The sequence below is a fragment of the Corvus cornix genome, chromosome 21 (genome assembly GCF_000738735.6).
Source record: "Corvus cornix cornix isolate S_Up_H32 chromosome 21, ASM73873v5, whole genome shotgun sequence".
Taxonomy (NCBI): domain Eukaryota; kingdom Metazoa; phylum Chordata; class Aves; order Passeriformes; family Corvidae; genus Corvus; species Corvus cornix.
In genome coordinates this window covers 42,370-63,450 of record NC_046350.1, presented here as the reverse complement: position 1 = coordinate 63,450, position 21,081 = coordinate 42,370, and the positions used below count along the sequence as shown (strand labels likewise).

At 48.1% G+C, this 21,081-nt stretch overlaps 1 protein-coding gene across 5 annotated transcripts in view; it reads left to right on the top strand.

Annotated features, from left to right (window-relative positions):
- Positions 1-21,081, top strand: part of UBR4 (ubiquitin protein ligase E3 component n-recognin 4) — a 75,545-nt gene that overhangs the window by 14,135 nt on the left and 40,329 nt on the right. For 3 of the 5 annotated variants that reach the window (XM_039563834.1, XM_039563833.1, XM_039563832.1), the window contains exons 21-55: positions 355-434; positions 934-1,062; positions 1,516-1,698; positions 1,872-1,994; positions 2,084-2,313; positions 2,937-3,061; positions 3,505-3,602; positions 3,723-3,880; positions 4,569-4,778; positions 5,307-5,408; positions 6,315-6,415; positions 6,593-6,791; positions 6,912-7,100; positions 7,598-7,661; positions 7,851-8,042; positions 8,615-8,685; positions 8,811-8,958; positions 9,412-9,639; positions 9,837-10,007; positions 10,105-10,287; positions 11,099-11,257; positions 11,861-12,013; positions 12,299-12,526; positions 13,307-13,464; positions 14,559-14,730; positions 14,874-15,075; positions 15,315-15,478; positions 15,688-15,904; positions 16,285-16,501; positions 17,843-17,875; positions 18,974-19,037; positions 19,463-19,597; positions 19,915-20,089; positions 20,320-20,457; positions 20,890-21,011. In XM_039563834.1, the coding sequence (XP_039419768.1) occupies positions 355-434; positions 934-1,062; positions 1,516-1,698; positions 1,872-1,994; positions 2,084-2,313; positions 2,937-3,061; positions 3,505-3,602; positions 3,723-3,880; positions 4,569-4,778; positions 5,307-5,408; positions 6,315-6,415; positions 6,593-6,791; positions 6,912-7,100; positions 7,598-7,661; positions 7,851-8,042; positions 8,615-8,685; positions 8,811-8,958; positions 9,412-9,639; positions 9,837-10,007; positions 10,105-10,287; positions 11,099-11,257; positions 11,861-12,013; positions 12,299-12,526; positions 13,307-13,464; positions 14,559-14,730; positions 14,874-15,075; positions 15,315-15,478; positions 15,688-15,904; positions 16,285-16,501; positions 17,843-17,875; positions 18,974-19,037; positions 19,463-19,597; positions 19,915-20,089; positions 20,320-20,457; positions 20,890-21,011 (5,321 nt within the window). The remainder of the gene's footprint in view (positions 1-354; positions 435-933; positions 1,063-1,515; positions 1,699-1,871; positions 1,995-2,083; positions 2,314-2,936; positions 3,062-3,504; positions 3,603-3,722; positions 3,881-4,568; positions 4,779-5,306; positions 5,409-6,314; positions 6,416-6,592; positions 6,792-6,911; positions 7,101-7,597; positions 7,662-7,850; positions 8,043-8,614; positions 8,686-8,810; positions 8,959-9,411; positions 9,640-9,836; positions 10,008-10,104; positions 10,288-11,098; positions 11,258-11,860; positions 12,014-12,298; positions 12,527-13,306; positions 13,465-14,558; positions 14,731-14,873; positions 15,076-15,314; positions 15,479-15,687; positions 15,905-16,284; positions 16,502-17,842; positions 17,876-18,973; positions 19,038-19,462; positions 19,598-19,914; positions 20,090-20,319; positions 20,458-20,889; positions 21,012-21,081) is intronic. The other 2 variants (XM_039563836.1, XM_039563835.1) reach the window with 1 other exon arrangement.

Below are 21,081 nucleotides of genomic sequence, written 5' to 3'. Positions count from 1 at the left end.
CCTTGGTCTGGGCAGCTTTTCCTGCTTTTAATGGGCATAGTTACAATAGGTAAAAATACATCTAATAATGCCAGAATTGTTTTATTAAACAAAATTCAAAGTTGTTCTCATCTAGGAGCATGCAACAAGTAATTAAATATAAGTATGTGTTTATTTTGCCAGGATTGTAGGCGTAGGAAAACTTTGGCTGCATGTACCACAGGTTAGAGCACCCATAATGTGTCATGGAGCTGGCTTGGACTCTGGTAGTGGTCTTAAAATGTGGAAGGTTGTGGGGATGGAGGAGAGAATATAACGTAATGTGGCCTATTTAAACTGCCGCTTTGAAGGGTGTTTTTTGTTCTCACATTCCAGACTCAGCTCCACAGCCCAGGTTCTACTGCATCCTGTCTCCAGAAGCCTCTGAGGACGATCTGAACCGTCTGGATAGCACGGTATGGCACTGCTGGTAGAGAGTTTCTGGAGGGCCATGGGGTTTGCCAAGTGCCAGGGAAAACAGACAAGAAGGAAAGACTTATTTAAACAGAGGATTGGGAATCTTTCACTAAGTGGAGGAAAGAAGAGCGGCCAGATAAGATAACACGGGATTCCTTTTTGCTCCTAGTTGGATGTCAGGGCAGTCACTGTGCAAAGGCTGTGAAGATCTGTTGTCGTACTTGCAGGCATGCTTGGGATTCAGACTGACACATGGCATTAGAGTTGTTTTCTCACCACTTTGCTCCAGGTTCTCCCTGGGTTTTGTTTCCTCACTACATTTGTTGCCATCAGGGTTATGGGCTCTCTGTCCTGCCTGCTCCTTATCCCCAGTCCATTTGTCCTCAGTCCCGACAGAACCTCTCCCTGAAGTTCATTTTGCGTGGTTTTGGGCTGTGGGTATTCTGAATGCTTAAAGAGCTTTTCAAAGCAAGGGTCCTGACTTGTCATCTCCTGCAGGTTTGTGAGGTCCTTTTCTCCAGGGCTACGAAGTACGACGAGCTCTACGCAGCCCTCACCTCATTACTGGCTGCTGGGTCCCAGTTTGATACCCTCAGGAGGAGGGAGAACAAAAATGTCACTGCACTGGTGAGACTGTCTTGCTGCCTGTGTTGAGGAGTAGCAAGTTTTCAAACTTAGTATTTTCAAGCAAAGTGTTTAACCAAAGTATTTTGGACTGTGCTTGGAGTAAGGAGGAGCTTTAAAATCTCGTAACTAACCATAATGTTCGTGGTGGCTACACATCTCTTGAGTTTTTAATTCCTAGTGTGCTTTCGACTTGCTGTAAGTCCATGGTAATTGCAGGAGGTGTGGCTAGAACACAATTAAACAGGAGAGAATTGTATAACTTTTCCTTTTTCCTTTCTCACTCCTGTGTTGCATATTTTATTGTTTAATATGACAGAAACTCAGTCCAGAACATGTTCATCTGATTTGGCACATCTGCAGGAGTGTGGAGTCCCTGAGGAGATAGTTCAGTAGCTGTAATGATGGAAACTGCAGTCTTTCTGTACTAACTTTTCCAACTGTTCCTCTGTGTAGGAAGCCTGTGCCCTTCAGTACTACTTCCTGATCCTGTGGCGGATCCTGGGGATTTTGCCTCCCTCCAAAAGCTACATGCACCATTTGGCCATGAACACCCCCGAGATGAGTGACTGTGACCTCCTGCACACCCTGCGCTGGTCTTCCCGCCTGCAGATCCCGTCCTATGTCGTGTGGATCAAGGTACAGCCTCAGCTCCGTGGGGTGTGTGGAGATGGTGACAGTGAGAGTGTCGGTCTCCTCCGTCCTGGCTGCACGTGGGGTTTGTTCTGTGGGAACTTGGGCCTCTCTTTTCTAAACTGGTTCATTCCAGAGCACTGTTCAAGCATGATGGGTCTGGGTTTTGGCATTTGTAGGATCACCTTATCAAGCAGGGCATGAAGGCTGAACATGCTGCTCCTCTCATCGAACTGACCTCCAGCAAGTGCATCTCAGTGAAGTACGACGTGGAAATAGCAGAGGAATACTTTGCTCGGCAGGTGAGGTGGTGGGAGTGCAGCTGGGCACACGGAACTCCTGCTTCTGTGGAATGATCTGCACTTACTGTTCCATCCCTCTCTGTTTTCAGATCTCTTCTTTCTGCACTGTTGACTGCACAACCATTCTCCAGCTGCACGAAGTCCCCAGTTTACAATCCATTTACACCCTTGATGCTGCAATCTCCAAGATCCAGGTTTCTCTAGATGAGCACTTTTCCAAGTTAGCTGCAGAAACTGATCCCCACAAGTCCTCAGAGATAACCAAGAACCTCCTCCCTGCTACGCTGCAGCTCATTGACACTTATGCTACATTTACCAGGTACAGCCCTTGGGATTTCCAGCAGGAATACCATTTCCTGCTGTGTTTTGGGCTTTCTCTGCACTTCATGTGTTGTTTTCTTAGAAGTGCCTGGGAGTTTTATAGTCCAGAGTAATTGCTTTATGTCGTCTAGAGGGTCCATTGCTTTAAAAGAATAACAAGTAGCTTCTCAAGCCAGGCATGGGACGTTGTTGTTTCTGAGTAGCCTCCTTGTCTGATCTTCCAAGGCTTCCTTGCAAGTTTTCAAAACCAGCTTTTCCTCAAAAGATAAAGCCACCCTCTAGGATAGTGCTACTTAAGGTTATTTCTCTGGGATAATACTGAGGCTGTCAGACCATCGAGAAAGAGAGGGGGGCTAATTCTTACATTAAAAATCTGAATTCTTCTAAACTCTCGTTAGAACCTGTGTAGAAGAAAGCAAAAATAAATCAGCTTTTTCTTTTTGGGCACTTCTTCTGGTAAGTAGCTTAGAGGGGATAAAGCCCAGAACTCCCTTAGTGGTGTAAGATGAAGTGTGGGGCAGAACTTCAGAAGTTTGTGTTTTATCTGTCACTCCATTGACACACTTAGTTCTGAGCTGCAGAGCTGATTCCTGAAGTAAATCCTCTCCATGCTGCCTGCAGATCCTACTTGCTGCGGAGCCTCTCAGAGGAGGGTTCCTCGGACAACAAACCCTCCGAGGAGAAGCTGCGGGGCTACGCCGCTGTCCTGGCCATCGGCTCCAGCCGCTGCAAGTCCAACACTCTGGGTGAGGGGCAGGGCACGGGGTTCAGGGTGCCTCCTCCCTGCAGGTGAATCTTTCCTCAGTGCTGCCAATACCCAATTTCAAAGTGATCTCCACCTCTCTGTTCAAACGAGTGAGTTGTGCTGCCAGCACAGCGAAGTCTCTTCCTTTCAGTACCTTACCAACTGAAACAGTTGGGCAAACCTTGAAAGGATCAGTATCTTGTGGATTCCTCTGGATTAGTGAAATGCTCTTATAACCATATTGGAACTGGTGGCATGGAATAACAAGGGGAACTATGAAATGTTAGTATGCTCAAGACTTCTGTGAATTAGTATTTGTGCCATGTTTTCTGCAGTTTTAATGAAGTGGAGGAAGCTGGGACACCCTTAAATAAAACTTCGGGATGATTTTGACTCGTAGACCCGTGAATTTATTCAGTGCATGATTGTTCTGTGTAACTGCAGGTCCGACCCTTGTCCAGAACTTGCCATCAGCTGTGCAGACCCTGTGTGAGTCCTGGAACAACATCCACACCAACGAGTTCCCCAACATCGGCTCATGGGTGAGTCCAGCCTCAGGGCCTGGTCTGGTGTGACTGCAGCTGCAGGAGTTGCTGGGAATGGGGGCACCGTGTGGCTCTGTCCCAGATCCAGGGCTCTGATGTGTGTGTGTCCCTCCCCAGCGCAACGCCTTTGCCAACGACACCATCCCTGCAGAAAGCTACATCAGCGCCGTGCAGGCCGCCCACCTGGGCACCCTCTGCAGCCAGAGCCTGCCCCTGGCAGCCTCCCTCAAGCACACCCTGCTGTCCCTGGTCAGGCTCACCGGGGATCTCATCGTGTAAGTCAGGCCTGTGTTACACTGTGTGTTCCGTGCCCTGCTGGGTGCATTGCTCCGTGTCCTCCAGGGCTGACTTCAGGCTGTGGCTGTGCCACACTTACTGACCTGGTGCTGGTTCTGACCTAAACCTTCCAGTTCACAGTTCCAAATACTAAATGAATGACAGACAGTCTTTCTGTCTTCATGTGATATCTCCAAAAGTCGATCTCCCTGAGAGAAACCTTTTTATCAAATATGGACTTGAAGAAACTGGGATATAAACTGACACAGTACGGATCTAATTAATTCATTCGTGTTTTGTTATCATTCACTCGTGTCAAGTTAATGTGTAAGGAAAAGAGAAATGCCATTTTTTTACCAGGGACTTAGTCTAAAATACTCTGAAACCAAAAAGTAGTTGTTGACACTGCAAACAAGCCCAAAAGCCACAGTATGTGACAATGGGGCTGTCTAGGCAGATGTTGTAAGTGTATATATGCAAAAGCAACGTGTAGAATTTTCCAAAGGAGAACTGTTTTTCTGAGAGGGAAATGGCTGGGCCAGTGTATTGATCCCACCTTTCTAAAAATGGTTTCATCACTCACTTGCATTCAGAGTTGTGCCTCACTTAATGTGAATTCTAGTTTCCAGCAGGGACGTTCTGGGACACGTCATGCAGAGAATTAATTTGTGTCCTTTTCTTTCCAAGCTGGTCAGATGATCTGAACCCACCCCAGGTGATTCATTCCCTGCTGCCCCTCCTTCTGGAGACCAGCACAGAGAGTGTGGCAGAAATCAGCAGCAACTCCCTGGAGAGGATCTTGGGCCCTGCAGAGTCCGATGAGTTCCTGGCACGTGTTTATGAGAAGTTGATCACAGGGTGCTATAACATCCTGGCCCATCACTCTGACCCAAACAGGTAACAGAGCTGTGTGCATAGCTTGGCTACAGCAGTGTTGCTTCTGGAACAGAAAATATCAGCTTATTTTTATCTGTTGAAAGCTTCTACTTGTATACTATAAATATGAGATATTTTATCCACATTACCAGAATTGTGGAGAGGGGGTGAGAGCAAGAGAGAATGGGGAGGAGTAACACCAGAAGAGACTTAAAGTGTAAAAAGAGCAGCTCTTAATAGGAATTTGCGTGTGAGGTGTCTGAAAGGTCTGGATTATTCTGGAGTTCTGACTGGGACTTCCCTTAGAGCATCATGTGTCCCTTTGTTCTGAACTTGGTGGATTTGTTGGTGTTTTATTCATCAATTGTTTTTCTCCTGTCTCTTGGAAGAAGAGCTGCTTTCAATTGGTGGAAAATTTACTGGAATTGTAATAGCAAAATGGATCACTTCTGGCCTCTCAGAACTGTTCTGATTGTTGAAATTGTTTCTGTATGTTCTTATTTGATCCTCATGTACTCGATCCTTATCTATTCCTCTTTTAATCCTCAGTGGCCTGGATGAGTCCATCTTGGAGGAATGTTTGCAGCATCTGGAGAAACAGCTGGAGAGCAGCCAGGCCAGAAAAGCCATGGAGGAATTCTTTTCAGAAAGGTGAAGCACCATGGAGGTTGTAGCCCAAGGACTTCATTTCTCATCCTTTTTCTGTTAGCTTGTCCCTGTAGACACCAAGGTGATGTTAATGCAGGAAAATGCAGGATGTTGTGCAGGAAAATACAGACTGTGTAAGGCCAGGATATCCTTCAGGCAGTGCAGGAGAGTGGGAAGAGACTCTGGGGGGGAGAGGACCTGGGTCTTTGTCCAAATCAAACGCTCAGCGAGTCCTCACAGCGATGATCAGTGGGGAATCTTGCAAGATGACTGTTCTGTCCCTGCAGGTTTCTGAGAGATGCTGCTCCATAAGGCACTTACAGACCAAGCTGCAAAATCCCAAATTCTCTCAGTGCTTCTCTGGGGCTACAGGTTGATAATTTTAAGGGTGGAGGTGGGAGGTTGGCCTGACTTTGAATCATGAAGACAAATTGTGCTGGCAGCAGCCTAGAACAGCTGTGATAGAAATAGCCTAGCACACCCACAGTGTTCTGAGTGTGAGGTGAAGGAGAGGAAAGGCTTTCTCCCTCAGAAAGCTGACCATTGCCTGGTTTTTCTCTATATTTGTTCAACAGTTCAGAATCAAAGCAGCCTGGTGGCTGTACAATGTTAGTATGGAAGGGAAGGATAGGCAAGAAAATCTTGACTTTTGGTTTGCAAAGCAGTTCAGGCCCTTTTGTGACTCGGTATGTGGAGACCACTGAAGTGCTACTGAGGAGCCCATTCATGAGTTTTGGTCTGAGCTGGGTTTGCTGTTTGGCTGAAAGGAATTTCTGTGGTTTGGCTGCTGAGCAGTGTTAACACAAACTCCTGCCAGTCTGAAACGTGAGGGCAGAGACAAGTGGAGCCAGTGGAAAAAGGGAATGGGCTGCTTTTTACAAAGGTGATTTAATTCCCCCCTCTGTGCAGTGGAGAACTGGTGCAGATCATGATGGCGACGGCCAACGAGAACCTCTCGGCCAAGTTCTGTAACAGGGTGCTGAAATTCTTCACCAAGCTCTTCCAGCTGAGTAAGTGCTGCTGGCATCTCCTCCGTTCTGCCTTTGCCACTTCACATTGTTCTGGTATTGTCTGAGATTGGGAGGAAGCTGTGGGAGGGAGTGGGATCACATCTCCGCTCTTTTAAGGAAAGCCATTTCACGAGTGTTCACTGGAGCAACTGTCACTGACAGAAACTTTCCCCCCAGCTGAGAAGAGCCCCAACCCCAGCCTGCTGCGCCTCTGCGGCTCCCTGGCTCAGCTGGCCTGTGTGGAGCCCGTGAGGCTGCAGGCCTGGCTGACCAGGATGACCATGTCCCCACCCAAGGACTCGGACCAGCTGGACGTGGTGCAGGAGAACAGGCAGCTGCTGCAGCTCCTGACAACTTACATTGTTCGGGAGAACAGGTAAAGCACAGCCTCGGTCCTGTCCTGTGTGCTCTGTTTGTTCTTGAGAGGTGCACATTTTGTGTGAGTTGCTGCTGGTTCTTTGTGGTACCTGTGTGAAACTGTCCTCTTTTTGCTCAGCCAAGTGGGGGAAGGCGTGTGCACTGTTCTGCTCAGCACCCTGATACCAATGGCAACGGAGATGTTGGCCAATGGGGATGGCACGGGCTTTCCTGAGCTGATGGTCGTCATGGCAACTTTGGCCAGTGCAGGACAAGGGGCAGGACACCTCCAGCTTCATGGTGCTGCTGTGGACTGGCTGGGCAGATGGTAAGAGTGAACTCTGTGCTGCTGATGCTTCATTTGTGGGGTGTTCTTCATTTCTTTCCTGGTTTTTTGGGGACAGAAATTTGTGTTCACAGATGCTCCCTTCTCTCTTAGTTTACTATTTGTTGTTTGAACTATGAAGTGTCTGAGGGAGGCTGATCTGTGTCCATCTGTTCCAAACAATCACATTTTTTCTTTCTTTTCTACTCTGGATAGTCAAATTACTGCATTTATACGTTCCCCGTTGTTAATCTAAAGCAAACTGAATGCTTGAAGCTGTTGGTCAGGACTGAGTTTGTACTTCCCAAAGGCTCTCAGCTGCAATGAGGGGTTTTGGGCTTCCCATCCCTGGAAATATCCCAGGCCAGGCTGGACAGGGTTTGGAGCACCCTGGGATAGTGGAAGGTGTCCCTGTCTGTGGCTGGGGGTGGGATGAGATGGGCTTTAGGATTCCTTCCATCCTAAACCATTCTGTAGTAATTCCCAGTTTTGTGTTGCAGTAAGAAATACCTGTCTCAAAAGAACGTGGTAGAAAAAATGAATGCCAACGTCATGCAAGGGAAGGTAAGACTTGTGCTGGTGCTTCACTTGCAGGAATGAATCCCAGGCACGAGTTCAGCTGTCCTGGTTTGGTTTCATGGTGGGAATTTTAAAACCATTTGGCCAGGGAGGGACTGTCCTGTTTGCGTGCCCTGTAGCTGCTGTTGGGGGATGTGAGTGTTGCTCTGATTTTCCTTCACTTCTGCTCCCCAGCACGTGACCATCCTGGAGTGCACGTGCCACATCGTGTCCTACCTGGCCGATGTCACCAACGCCCTGAGCCAGAGCAGCGGGCAGGGCCCCAGCCACCTGTCTGTGGATGGGGAGGAGAGGGCCATCGAGGTGGACTCCGACTGGGTGGAGGAGCTGGCGGTGGAGGAGGAGGACTCTCAGGCTGAAGACTCGGTAGGCAACGGGCACAGGGGATGCTGCAAAGGACAGGAGGGTTTATTGTGCACCTCGCAAACCACTCAGTTTGTAAATTGAGATTTTGCTGTTTATTCCTGATGTGAGACTGAGTGAAGAACTCTACTTGTCAGTTCCTTCCTGCCTAGATCTCTTGACTTTGTGATGTCAACAAAAGTAAAATTTTTATTTTTTTAATTAAAGGGAGAAATGACGTAAAACGGGTTTGTTCCTACTGGTTGCTCAATTACTAGTTTTTGTATCAGCAAGCAATTTAGATTAACAGTTTAGAGCTGTTGGGTGGTGAAAGAAAAGCTGTTAGAGTGTGTTCTTTAAGATTTTTTGTATCAAATTTTTGTTACTGTTTCTTTTTCTTGTTAACCGTTTCATGTTACTACAATGTGTCACCATCTGCTCTCTCCATGTGGTTTTGATTCCGGCTGCCTCCTTTCAGCTCAGTGGTACTAAAACTTGCTATTCCTAAAATGCTCGTTTGGGGAGTTTATTCTGTACGTGTACTTCACTGTAGCTGCAGTTATAACACCTTCCTAAAACAATTTTCTTCTGGATAGGATGAAGATTCTCTCTGTAATAAGCTCTGTACCTTCACCATCACTCAGAAAGAATTCATGAATCAACATTGGTAAGAATCTCAAGCTTGTGTTCAGAGTTTCAACCTGGTGTTTCTGGCCATTGGGAAGGAAACCGGTGTAGTTTGTGAGCCTCAAGGCACTGCCTGTCAAAACTCACCTGGCTTATTTTGGGCAGGTACCACTGTCACACTTGCAAGATGGTTGACGGGGTTGGTGTTTGCACAGTTTGTGCTAAAGTTTGTCACAAGGATCATGAGATTTCTTACGCCAAGTACGGATCCTTCTTCTGTGACTGTGGAGCCAAGGAGGATGGCAGCTGCCTGGTAAATTCTTTATGTCTTCAGATTTTTGAGTCCTTTGCAATTTTCTGTTCTGCAGTAAGTTATGTCAGGATTTGAGATGGCAGGACTGCTAAGACTTGAAGGCTTTGACTTTATAATGAACCCTCAGAATTTACAGCTCGCCTGGAAATTAATTTTTTTGCACCAAATAAGAGCATTGGCAAATCGGTGTCCTAGTGACTCCTGGGATTCCACCTGCCTTTACAGAATTTGCTGCACAGCAAAGAACACCTTTTCCCATGTTTTCCACTAGCAGCAAACAAAGTAATAGTGTCTTAAATATGGAAATTTTTTAGTCCTTGGGTGGAGGGTCACATGCAGGATGTTATTTCTTTAGAACTGTGCTCTAATTGCTGCTCTTACAATCTGTATTCACTTCATCAGTAGCCAGGTCGAGTCTGGTTTGGGCTTTCAGTGTCACTCTGTCATTCCCAGGCGCTGGTGAAGAGAACTCCCAGCAGTGGGATGAGCTCTACCATGAAGGAATCGGCCTTCCAGAGCGAGCCCCGCGTGCCCGAGAGCGTCATCCGCCACGCGAGCACGTCCCCTGCCGAGAAGGCCAAGGTCACCATCAGTGAGGGCAAGGGCCCCGACGAGGAGAAGCCCAAGAAGAGCAGCCTGTGCAGAAATGTGGAGGGCTGTCGAGAGGAGCTGCAGTCCCAGGTATAATTGTCAGCTGCTAAACAGAAATGGGTTATGGTGAGGATCTTGGGCAGGCCGGGTTGGTTATCAGCTGAGTTGTTTGATTTTTACGATGAGAGGGGTCATAAAGGAGTGTCAGGCTTTAAAAAGCAGTTGATGTGCAGCTCCCATCAGGAGCATCTTGTTCCTTGTTTGCCTAATCTGTTTGTTTCTTGTAGGCCAACTTCTCCTTTGCCCCTTTGGTGCTGGAGATGCTGAATTTCCTGATGGATGCCATCCAGGTCAACTTCCAGCAAGCTTCAGCCATGGGGAGCAGCAGCCGTGCCCAGCAGGCTCTCAACGAGCTCCACACTTTGGACAAATCGGTAGAAATGACGGATCAGTTGATGGTACGGAACAAAAGGGATTAACAGAGTGCGCATGGGGGGAGTGGCTTTTAAACAGAGACGTTCCAGTGACACCCTTTGGGTGCTTTGCCTTGCTCAGGTCCCAACCCTTGGCTCTCAGGAAGGCGCCTTTGAGAACGTGCGCATGAACTACAGCGGGGACCAGGGCCAGACGATCCGGCAGCTGATCAGCGCGCACGTGCTGCGGCGCGTGGCCATGTGCGTGCTGTCCTCGCCCCACGGCCGCCGCCAGCACCTGGCCGTGAGCCACGAGAAGGGCAAGGTGAGCCCCCTGCACGGAGCCCTGGGCTCCTGAGGGAAGGGGAGCAGTGCAGGAGATGCTGGGGTCCTGAGGGAAGGGGAACAGTGCTGGATCCACTGGGTTCGTGAGGGAAGGGGAACAGTGGTGGAGCTGCTGGGTTCCTGAGGAAAATGGAACAGTGGTGGAGCTGCTGGGTTCGTGAGGGAAGGGGAACAGTGGTGGAGCTGCTGGGTTCGTGAGGGAAGGGGAACAGTGGTGGAGCTGCTGGGTTCCTGAGGGAAGGGGAACAGCACTGTGCAACAGGCAGGACTGTGGTTTGTTCTGCCCATCCTGAGATCTGGTGTGAAGTGTTGCGTAGCTTAGGGGAAAGTCTCATAGGAAAAACTCTTCAGGGAAAAGATCTCCTGCCTCAGGAAGAGCGAGAACAACTCGCTGCCCTCACCCACCTCACTGCAGGCACCTGAGAGGAGGTTGGAGTCAGGTGGGGGTTCATGACTCAGTGAAAGGACAAGAGGAAATGACCTTAAGGTGCGCCAAGGGAGGTTCAAATTAGTTACTATGAACACAAATTTGACTACAGGAATGGTCAGGCATTGGAATAAGTGTCCCAGATAGGTGGTGGAGTCACCAACTCTGGAGGTGTTCAAGAGGTGTCTGGACATGGGGGATGTGGTTTAGGGGTGATCATGGTGGTGGCTGGACTCAGTGATCCCGTGGGTCTCTTCCAGCCTTGATGATTCTGTGGTTCTGATTCTGTAACTGGGATCTGGAATTGAAATGCCTGACTCCTTCAGTTACAAAGTCAGATAACTGGGTTCATTCTGTGGTGCAGATCACAGTGCTCCAGCTCTCAGCCCTGCTGAAACAAGCCGACTCCAGCAAAAGAAAACTGACCCTCACCCGCCTGGCATCCGCTCCTGTCCCCTTCACTGTGCTGAGCCTGACTGGGAATCCCTGCAAGGAGGACTACCTGGCTGTGTGTGGGCTCAAGGTAAGTTCCTGCCAAACGCTTTTCCAGGGAGCTGCAGACATCAGCTCAAAGCCAGCTGTGTTTGTTTCCTCTGAGGAGTCAGCACGGAGCTGCCTCCAAAGCTCTGTCACTAATTTAGCTCCCGATTCACTTTCCTGCTAGGTAGATGAGGCAAATGAAGGAGGACCTGTATGAACAATATAATTAATGAGACAGTGTCTTGAAGTAGTATTTCTTAGTGTATTTAGGCTGATTTTGTTTTAAGAGAAGAGCCAAGGTTTAGTCATGTCAAACTTAGTGTGTTATAACTAGTCTGTAGCTATTGGTGTTCTTTGGCAAGGACTCCTCTTCTTTGTATTCTCCCAAATTTAGATTCAACTTTCCCAGTGCAGAATCTACAGATGTGTTACTTAGCTGAGAAAAAGCTGCACTCTCTGTAGTTTTTTTTGGTTTTTTCTTCTCAAACCTTCATGTCAATTCATCTTTAATGCAGGAAATCTAGATTTAGATTCTTTAAATCATTATTTGCCCTGCGAGAAATGCTGACTTTTAACTCTGTTCTTGGCTTCAAAGGTTCATAAACATTTTGTTCTTATATTTGACCGAATTTCTTGATTACTCCAGGACTGCCACGTGTTAACGTTCAGCAGCTCTGGATCAGTCTCTGATCATTTGGTGCTTCATCCCCAACTGGCCACTGGGAATTTCATCATCAAAGCCGTGTGGCTGCCTGGATCTCAAACAGAGCTGGCCATTGTCACTGCAGACTTTGTGAAGGTATATCTGGTCATGAGCTATTGATGATACAGCTTCTTGCAGACATCAGAGTCTGGATCCTCATGGAGTTGCATGTGGGAGAATGGGATAATATTCTTAGAAACATAAATTTGGGATGTTTGGGCTGTTCTTGCAGGGAAAAGCAAAACCAAAGAATTCAAAGAGCAAAACCCCAAACTGTAACATCTCATAGGGGTTCCCTCAGCTCTTGTCCGTTTGCACTGTTTTGTTAATTACTGCCTTGATAATTGTTGTAGTTAATTCTTTCCTTGGTTCTTCCCACAGATTTATGATCTCTCAGTAGATGCCTTGAGTCCAACTTTCTACTTCCTCCTACCGAGTTCCAAAATCAGGGATGTCACTTTCCTGTTCAACGAGGAGGGGAAGAACATCATAGTGATCATGTCCTCTGCTGGGTACATCTACACACAGCTCATGGAGGAGGCCAGCAGTGCCCAGCACGGACCCTTCTATGTCACCAATGTGCTTGAAGTCAATCACGAGGACCTGAAGGTGCTGGTGACTTCCCTTTCTCTCTTTTTGCATCTTCCATTTGAAGGCAGAAGTTTCCTTCTTTTTTTTCCCTTCTCCTTTTAAGCCCCCGATCTAGATCAAGGAGCTTTCTCATTCCTCTAAAGAGAGAAATATCCTTACAGTAAAAGGAGGTGGGGGTGAAAATTAAACCCCTTGATCCTTTCATCTAGAAAATGGAGCATGCTTTCTGTGGCTGGCTCTGAAGTCGTGCCCAGCAGGATTTCTCAGCAGGGAGATGGCTTCAGAGCAGTGCTGCTCTCGGAGCGAGGCCCTCCAAAGGTGCAGGAGCAGAAGGGATAAATCACCATTGCTGGGGCTGGAGAGCTGGAGTGAACCTTTGTTTCTAGTCTGGGGGTGACCTTTAAAATCTCTCCAGTGTTTTTACCCCAGCCTGCTTCAAAACAGGAATAGATGGGAGGGAGGCCCTCAGGAAGGGCTTTTATGAGCTGGGAATACAGGGAATGCTCCATGTGAGACTGTCACACGGCGCTGAGGCTCACAGCTGCGGGAGCTCAGGGTGTTACCTACAGCCTCTGGGTGTGCAGGCTCAGCATCCCCTTCCAGAGCCTTTGAAGTGTCTGATGGATGAGTTCACCCAGGAGTTCAGCTTAGAAAATTGTCATTTAGGGCTCTGTTCTCTCACTGCTGGGGAGGAGGGGCGGCTTTGGCAATAATTCCATCGTAAATTTAAAAGCCTGACAGAGTGTTTGGGGATATTTGTGTTTATGTTAAATGTTGGCATTTCTCTGGATCCCCCAGGACAGCAATGGCCAGGTGGCAGGAGGAGGGGTGTCAGTCTATTACTCCCACGTGCTGCAGATGTTGTTCTTCAGCTACTGCCAAGGCAAATCCTTCGCAGCCACCATCAGCCGGGCCAGCCTGGAAGTGCAGCGGCTCTTCCCAATTAACATCAAGAGGTGAGGATCCCGAGGGAGACTCCCTGCATTTTTATTTCTTTTCATTATTAATAAATATTGCTTATTATTAAACATTCCCAGCTCTGAATGGCCAAACCTCGTGGTGAAAATTCCCTCTTGGCTGATGATTTCTTGCTGCTTTTCATGGTCCTTCTGTTCTAATGGACTTGGATGATCCTTGGTGGTCTCTTCCAGCTCAGGAATTCCATGGTACCCCAGTTGCAGGATGATTAGAAACAAAGCTGTCTGCTTTAGCAGTAGGCCACACATGCATTTTGTCTTCCCAGCAGGATTTCAGAGCAGAAAGGTGTCTGCAGAGCAGTGGAGCTGCACAGAGTGAGCTGCTCCTGGTGCAGCCGCTGGGATTATCGGCCCTCGCCGAGGTGGCCGAGCAGGAAGCCTTCGTTTCCTTTGGGCACCACTGCTGCAGCACACCTTGTGCACTGTGCGTGTTAAGGCTGATTTTCAGACTCCCTTGGGGGAAAGCAATCTCTTACTCTATGAATGTGGCAAGAAAAACCAGTTCTGTTGTGTTTTCTGATACACGGTGCTGGGCACACAGGCCGCAGACTCTTCAGTAGCCTGACAAAAAGCCACTGTCACGAGTGGGCTCTGAAGGAGGGTCAAGTTCCAAGAGCTCCTGAACTCCAGTCCAGTTTGGCTTAGTCTTTTTGCAGCTCTGTTTTCACTTTTTCCAGTGAGCAGTCACACATACTCTCCTGCATTGACTTTTGCTTACTGCTGCTGGGTGTGTTAAAACCTGGAACTGTTCATCTGTTCAGATAAAAAGATTCATGAAAGCCATTTATAAATTATGTCCTTGATTTGGGGCATAAAATGCAACACTGAGCAAGTTTTTCCTCGAGCTTGGAGAGAGGGATCAGGACTGAGAACTGAGATGCTCGTGCCTTCTGTCCACTGGTGACTGTATGAGGTTTCTCACCTGTAAAACAGACACTGTTCATTGGTGCAGTGCTTGAATCCCTGCTCAGGATGAAGCTTTAACTGACTTGAACACGATGAAATTTGCATGGTTTTGCTTGTGCTGCTCTTTAAATGAATGCCATTGTGCTTATGTGCTTCGTCTCTTGCAGTTCCAATGGTGGCAGTAAGACTTCTCCAGCCCTATGTCAGTGGTCTGAGGTGATGAACCACCCTGGCCTGGTGTGCTGTGTCCAGCAAACCACGGGTGTCCCACTGGTGGTGATGGTGAAGCCGGACACCTTCCTCATCCAGGAGATTAAGACCTTGCCAGCCAAAGCAAAGGTTAGTCAGAATTCCCTGTATTTTTGACCCTTAACATTTGGTTTCTTGTTCTGTCAACCAGATCTCCAGTCTTAGCAGCTTTTCTAATGCGATGAGTTTGTTCCTCCAAGCAAGAGTTGCCAAGTCCTTGCTTTGCCTTGCAGATCCAGGACATGGTGGCCATCCGTCACACGGCCTGCAACGAGCAGCAGAGGACCACCATGATCCTGCTGTGTGAGGATGGCAGCCTGAGGATCTACATGGCCAACGTGGAGAACACGTCCTACTGGCTCCAGCCCTCTCTGCAGCCCAGCAGTGTCATCAGCATCATGAAACCCGTCCGCAAGCGCAAGGCAGCCGCCATCAGTAAGGGCTCCTCACATGACCTTTGTAACTAATGGGATGTAAAGATTGATCAGCATCATCTAAACACTTTAAACATTCACCTCTGACAATTACCTAAGCACTGGCTAAGTGGGTAGAATGTTTCCATAGATGTATACAGAAATAGTTTCCAAAGGAGGCCAGTTGTTTCTGCAGGTTTTTTGCCACAGCTTTGCCTGTTTAGAATGTCTTTTGTCATAAACATCTCTTTCGCCTTCCAGCAACTCGCACATCCAGCCAGGTGAACTTCCCCATTGACTTCTTTGAGCACAACCAGCAGCTCACAGACGTGGAGTTCGGAGGCAATGACCTGCTGCAGGTGTACAATGCACAGCAGATAAAGCACCGGCTCAATTCCACGGGCATGTACGTGGCCAACACAAAGGTAAGTGGGGCAATCAGGGGACTCTTTCAGGCTTCTGGGTGACATTATTGTTCATTATTGTTCATGTTGATACCATGCCTGGCCTTAAGGAGTCTGCTTTGTTCAAATGACCCCGCACAAATACCATAATTCAGTAAACAGCGGAGGCACCTCTGCACAGATTGCTTGGCTTCAGAGGGGGTTTTTGAGCTGTGGTTTGTTCTCTGCAGCCTGGGGGTTTCACCATCGAGGTGACCAACAACAACAGCACGATGGTGATGACGGGCATGCGGATCCAGATCGGCACCCAGGCCATCGAGAGAGCTCCCTCCTACCTGGAGATCTTCGGCCGCACCATGCAGCTCAACATGACCCGCGCCCGCTGGTTCGACTTCCCCTTCACCCGGGAGGAGGCCTTGCAGGCTGACAAGAAACTCACCATCTTCAGTAAGGCTTTGTGCACTGCTTGGTCTGACCCACAGATGGTTTTGTTTGGGTGGGATGAAGCTGCTTCACCTCACAGCAGGGAGTTGCCATGATCTGTTTGTTTACCCTTCAAAACCAGTCTGAGGGGGGAGCCCTGAACATTTCATAACTTTGTTTATGGCCCAGTTTCTTGCTGCAGTGAGTGAATGGTCAGTGGTTGAGCTCAGTGATTTTGTGCTGAGGGAAGAGAAGGAGAACGGCTTTGCAAAGGAGATGGCACTGTCAAGTGGCTGTGTGTTAATGGCAGTGTAATTGCTGTCCTGGCCCTGTGAAACGACACTGGTTTGTATCCAACAGCAACAGTTTTCTCAGTTTTTAAGAAATTTCTCTCATCACTACAGTTGGGGCTTCTGTGGATCCTGCTGGAGTCACCATGATGGATTCCATAAAAATTTATGGCAAAACCAAAGAGCAGTTTGGCTGGCCTGATGAGCCCCCCGAGGACTTCCCGTCTGCTTCCGTGAGCAACGTTTGTCCCCCAAACCTCAACCAAGGGAATGGCACTGGGGACACGGAGTCAGCTGCCCCTGCTGCTGCCAGTGGGACTGTCCTGGAGAGGTATTTCCACAGTCTTTCTTTTATTTCTCCTTGGAAATGGGTCGTTGTTGTGGCGGGCACTTGGGTGCACTTGTGTGCTTTTCCTAAGTGGGAGAACTGGAGGGAATTAGTGAGTTGTTCTGACTGCCTTACAAAGCAGCAACTGGAAACACTGATTATCTGGGTAGGAGGGTTAGTGGTGGCTCTTGGTTGATCTGGTGCAGTAGATGGGTAGATCTGTGTGCATGCTTCTGCTGCCTAGTTCATGTTTTAGCAGTCTCGAGCTCAAAGGAATTTCTGCTGCCTTGGTACATTCTCTCATTTCAAGCTGGCCCTTTTTCATTATCTAGAGCTCACAAAGGTCAGGCTTCTCTGAAGTTAAGCTCAGTTTTGAGGAGGGCTTTGTGTGTGACCCTTCCTTAGGCTCGTGGCTCCCACCAACTTGCCCTGTAGCCCACATGCCTCAGGCTGAACTGTTGTGCTGGGGAAAGTGTTTGGTTTCCCCCCTTATCCCTGCTGAGAGCCAAACCCCAAGGTTTATTCACCTTTAGTGAATAAATAGAACTTGTGTTCATTCTTCTATCCACGCTGTGTTTTGCTTTGAGCTCATACAGTCTGTGTCATAAGGGTTGTAGAAGGCAGCAAGGACAGGAGGGAAACAGCTCAAAGAAGAACTGGTACTGCTGAAAAAAAAGCATTTTAAAGGATACATACACTGCTCCACTGGGAGGAAGTGGTGGTTAAGTTTGTCTGACTGAAATTCTCGGGTAAAGGGTCAGGGCTTGAAGTGCCAGTTAGGCCCAGTTGAGGGACCTGTTCAGCCATCCTTTAATATTTTGTCTAATAGTACATGGGATTTTTTCCTGTGTTTATTTTCCCTTTCCTTCCCTCCTCTGCTGTGACATCCCCACAAGATGTCCCTCTTGGCACAGACATGCTCTCTGGTTTTCCAGAGCAGTGGGATTATATTCTAAAAATTCAAATAAAAAAACCTATTCTTCCTATTTGGTGTTGGCTTCTAAAGGGCCTCTGGAGTAGGAGCAGCTACTGGCAGGCAGGAGGCAGCTTTTCTATCCAAGTTTGGTGTCTGAACTCGAATTTAAGCCTGGGTGGTGCTTTAAGTAGTGCTTTAAGTGGTGCTTGGCTTCTCTGTGTGAGGTGACCTGGCTCCTCTCTGTCTTTGTTTTGCTCCAGACCGGTGTGTGCTGCCCAGGTAGAAAGACCCTGCTTAGACTGACGCTCCCCCAGCTTCCTGATTTCCCCATTTAATTTGCCTTTTGCTTAGAATGTGTTCTAGGGAGTTTTTCTGTGAGCTTTACACATTTTTATTTTTTTTTTTCCTTTTTCTTTGCTCCCCCAAAGTTCTGACACTGAGTCCCTAACCACTCTGGACCGGTTAGTATGGCATCCTTTTCTCTGCACGAATGAGTGTGTGTCAGAGAGACAGAACACATGGTGTGGCTTTTGGTGACTGGGGTTTTTTTGTTTTCCAAGTGACATTTGCTTCTTTACATTCTGGTCATTGCATGGCAGATGGTTTAGCAAATGTAAAGATGAGGTGGTTTGCAGATTTTTGCTGTACACAGCGCAACTGTTGCTCGTTTGACAGACTCCTCTCTGCTTTGTTCCTTACTTGCACCTTCTTATCCCACTTCTATTCCCCCCAAGCTTTATGAAGGTGGCTGTGGGGAGGGGGATGTTATTTATCACTACCACACCAGACAATTGTTCCTTCTGCCTCATATCCAATCCTAGTGTTATTTCTCCCCTTAATGCCTTTTCCTGTATCTTCCTGCTCCTTCTGGTGTGTCGGGTGGCATTTCAGGTAGTTCTACCTGGGGGCATGGAGTGCTGCTACAGGGACTTTGCAGCCACTTGTAAATCAGGTTTTCCCTCGGGAGGAGTGTTTTCCCAGCCTGCCTTCCCACTGTCCAGAGCCTGAACCTCAGCATCCCTCCTCGCTTGGGGTCACACCCAGTGCTCCAAGTTAATTTCCCTCTGGAATATTTTGTGCTGAAACTCCAAATTGGAAAGAGCAACCTGTGTGAAAATAGCAAGCGAGTAGAATGTTGCTCCCTAGCAAAGTCGGTTCCGCTTTTTCCCATGTGTCATAGCCAGCCTTGATCTGCAGTCATCTGTACGTCTGGGGGCCATGGTGAATTGGGACTGTCAAGACAATCCAAGTTATCCCTGCTGCAGGCTGCGTAAGGAAATGTTTTATCCTCTTTGGGAGAGAAAAGCCCCTGTCTTTCAGCTGTGGATTATTAAAGCAGTCCTAAGTTTGTCTGTGAGCGTGAGCCAGGTTTAACTCTGGTCTGTAACACAATGAAATGATATGCATGGTGCCTGTGGCAGGTTTTATCATGCTTTGATTTTGTACTTGGCATTCGTTAGCTGTCTCTGAGCTACTCATGACTGTAGCCCGCATAAAGCAAAGTGCTAAGGAGAGAGAAGGGTTGCTGTACTCAAGCCTGCTTTCCTCTCTCCCTCCAGGCTAGTAGTGAGTTCTTTAGAAGCGCTGGAAAGCTGCTTTGCTGTGGGACCAGTCAACGAGAAGGCAAGTAACTTTCTGAATACATTCCTGAGCTTTGGAGCTGGGGGAGGAGGGGCGAGCTCAGCACTACCTCCTGCAGCCCCGGGGGCCTGATAGGAGCAGAGCCGCATCCCTTTTGCTCAGAGCACTGATCTGAAAGTTGCCTTAGCCAAAAGCATTTGAAACTAGTTTAGAATGACAATTGGCATTTGCATTTAGCGCTGGTGGGCTTGTTGTGCTTCGGAGTGAGGAGTGACCTCGTTTACAGAAACAGCAGGGTAGCAGCCCATAAATCTCAAAAGGACTTCTCTTATGTAGACATGTGAAATGTTCCCTAAATGTCAAACAGTAAATCAGAGGAGGCTGTCAAAAGGGTATTGAGGGGAGGGAGCTGCAGGTACTCTGAGTGATGGTGAATATACTGAATAATGGGGTTTGTCTGTTCTTAGGAGAAGAATAAGATTGCAGCTCAGGAACTGGCTACTGTGCTGCTGTCCATGCCAGCCCCTTCCAGCGTGCAGCAGCAGACCAAGAGCCTCCTGGCCAGCTTGCACACCAGCCGTTCAGCCTACCACAACCACAAGGTACTGCCCAGGGCATGAGGATCTGGGGGCTCCTGGAACTTGCCAGGTCATGGCTGAGGTGCAGCACAGCCCTAGAGAGCCCTTCCTCCAGGCAGCACAAGCCTCCTGCCTCATCTCCCTTTAGCTCCTGCTGCCTGCCCTGCTGGCTTTTGTGTTTCACCAGAGTTGTGTGATTCTGTGACCTTTTAGGATTAGTTGTCCTTCCTTAGATGACAAGTGCCGGATTTCCCCAGGATCTGTCCCGTGGTTGTACTTCAGCTTCTTCCTCGTGCTCAGTCAGTTGTTTTTCTTTGCCTGTGTTATCTTTCACTCTACAGGATCAAGCACTACTGAGCAAAGCCATTCAGTATTTGACTTCCTCAACCAAAGAAGGAAAGGACCTTGATCCCGAGGTGTTCCAGAGGCTGGTCATCACTGCTCGATCCATTGCTATTATGAGACCCAACAATCTGGTTCACTACACGGAGTCAAAGCTGCCACAGCTGGAAACAGGTAGATAAGTCTGTAATTTTCTCTAAGTTTCTGTTGTGATAATTGAAGCTGTGTTGGGGTGTCGGGTTCGGAGTGACAGGGAATGTATTTGACACGTTTGGTAGGTGTGTGATATCCTGGTGGTGAGAACATCAAAGCCTCTGAAAAAAGCCATTTCAAATAAACTTGGTGTTACCCTCATTAAGGCTTTCCCCTGCACATTTCTGAGAGGTGTTTTTTAATCTGTGCAGAGAGTGAAGAAGGGCAGGAGGCCCAGAAGCACACAGAAGGAGAGGGCTGCACCTTCATTACCCAGCTGGTGAACCACTTCTGGAAGCTCCATGCATCAAAACCCAAAAACGCCTTCCTGGCCCCTGCCTGCCTGCCAGGTGGGAGAGCTCTTCCTTCGCTATTGGCAAGCCTGTGGCTTCTGAAGGGGCCTGATTTAAGTTTGTAAGCAGGGAAAATGACTTGTTCAGTGCTAGTGGTGCACTGAGAGCTTTGTGATGTGGAGCTGCGAATTCTGCTCCGAAGCTTTTGTTCAGGGGGATGTGCATTGTGCCAGGAAAAAGGGACTGATGATTGATTTACCCACATTTGGCTTTGTGGGTGGTGGTAGAGGATATTCAGTGGTGCTGGTATATGGAGTTCACAATATTCCATCAGACAGGCAAGGCTGGCTCAGTCTGGACTGAAAATCAATATATTTGTGCTGTTAACATTGTGCCTGGAAGTCTGCAAACAAAATGCTTCCTGCAGTGCCTCACTCTGTGCTGAAATACAGAGAGAGCTGATTCCAGTCCTGCTTTTATTCCTCTCAGGTCTCACTCACGTTGAAGCCACAGTCAATGCTTTGGTGGATATTATCCATGGGTACTGCACATGTGAGCTGGACTGTATCCATACAGCATCCAAGATCTACATGCAGATGTTGCTTTGCCCAGTACGTTATCTTGCTCTGCTCTGTAATTGCACCAGGGGAGGTTTAGGTTGGACATCAGGAAAAATTCCTT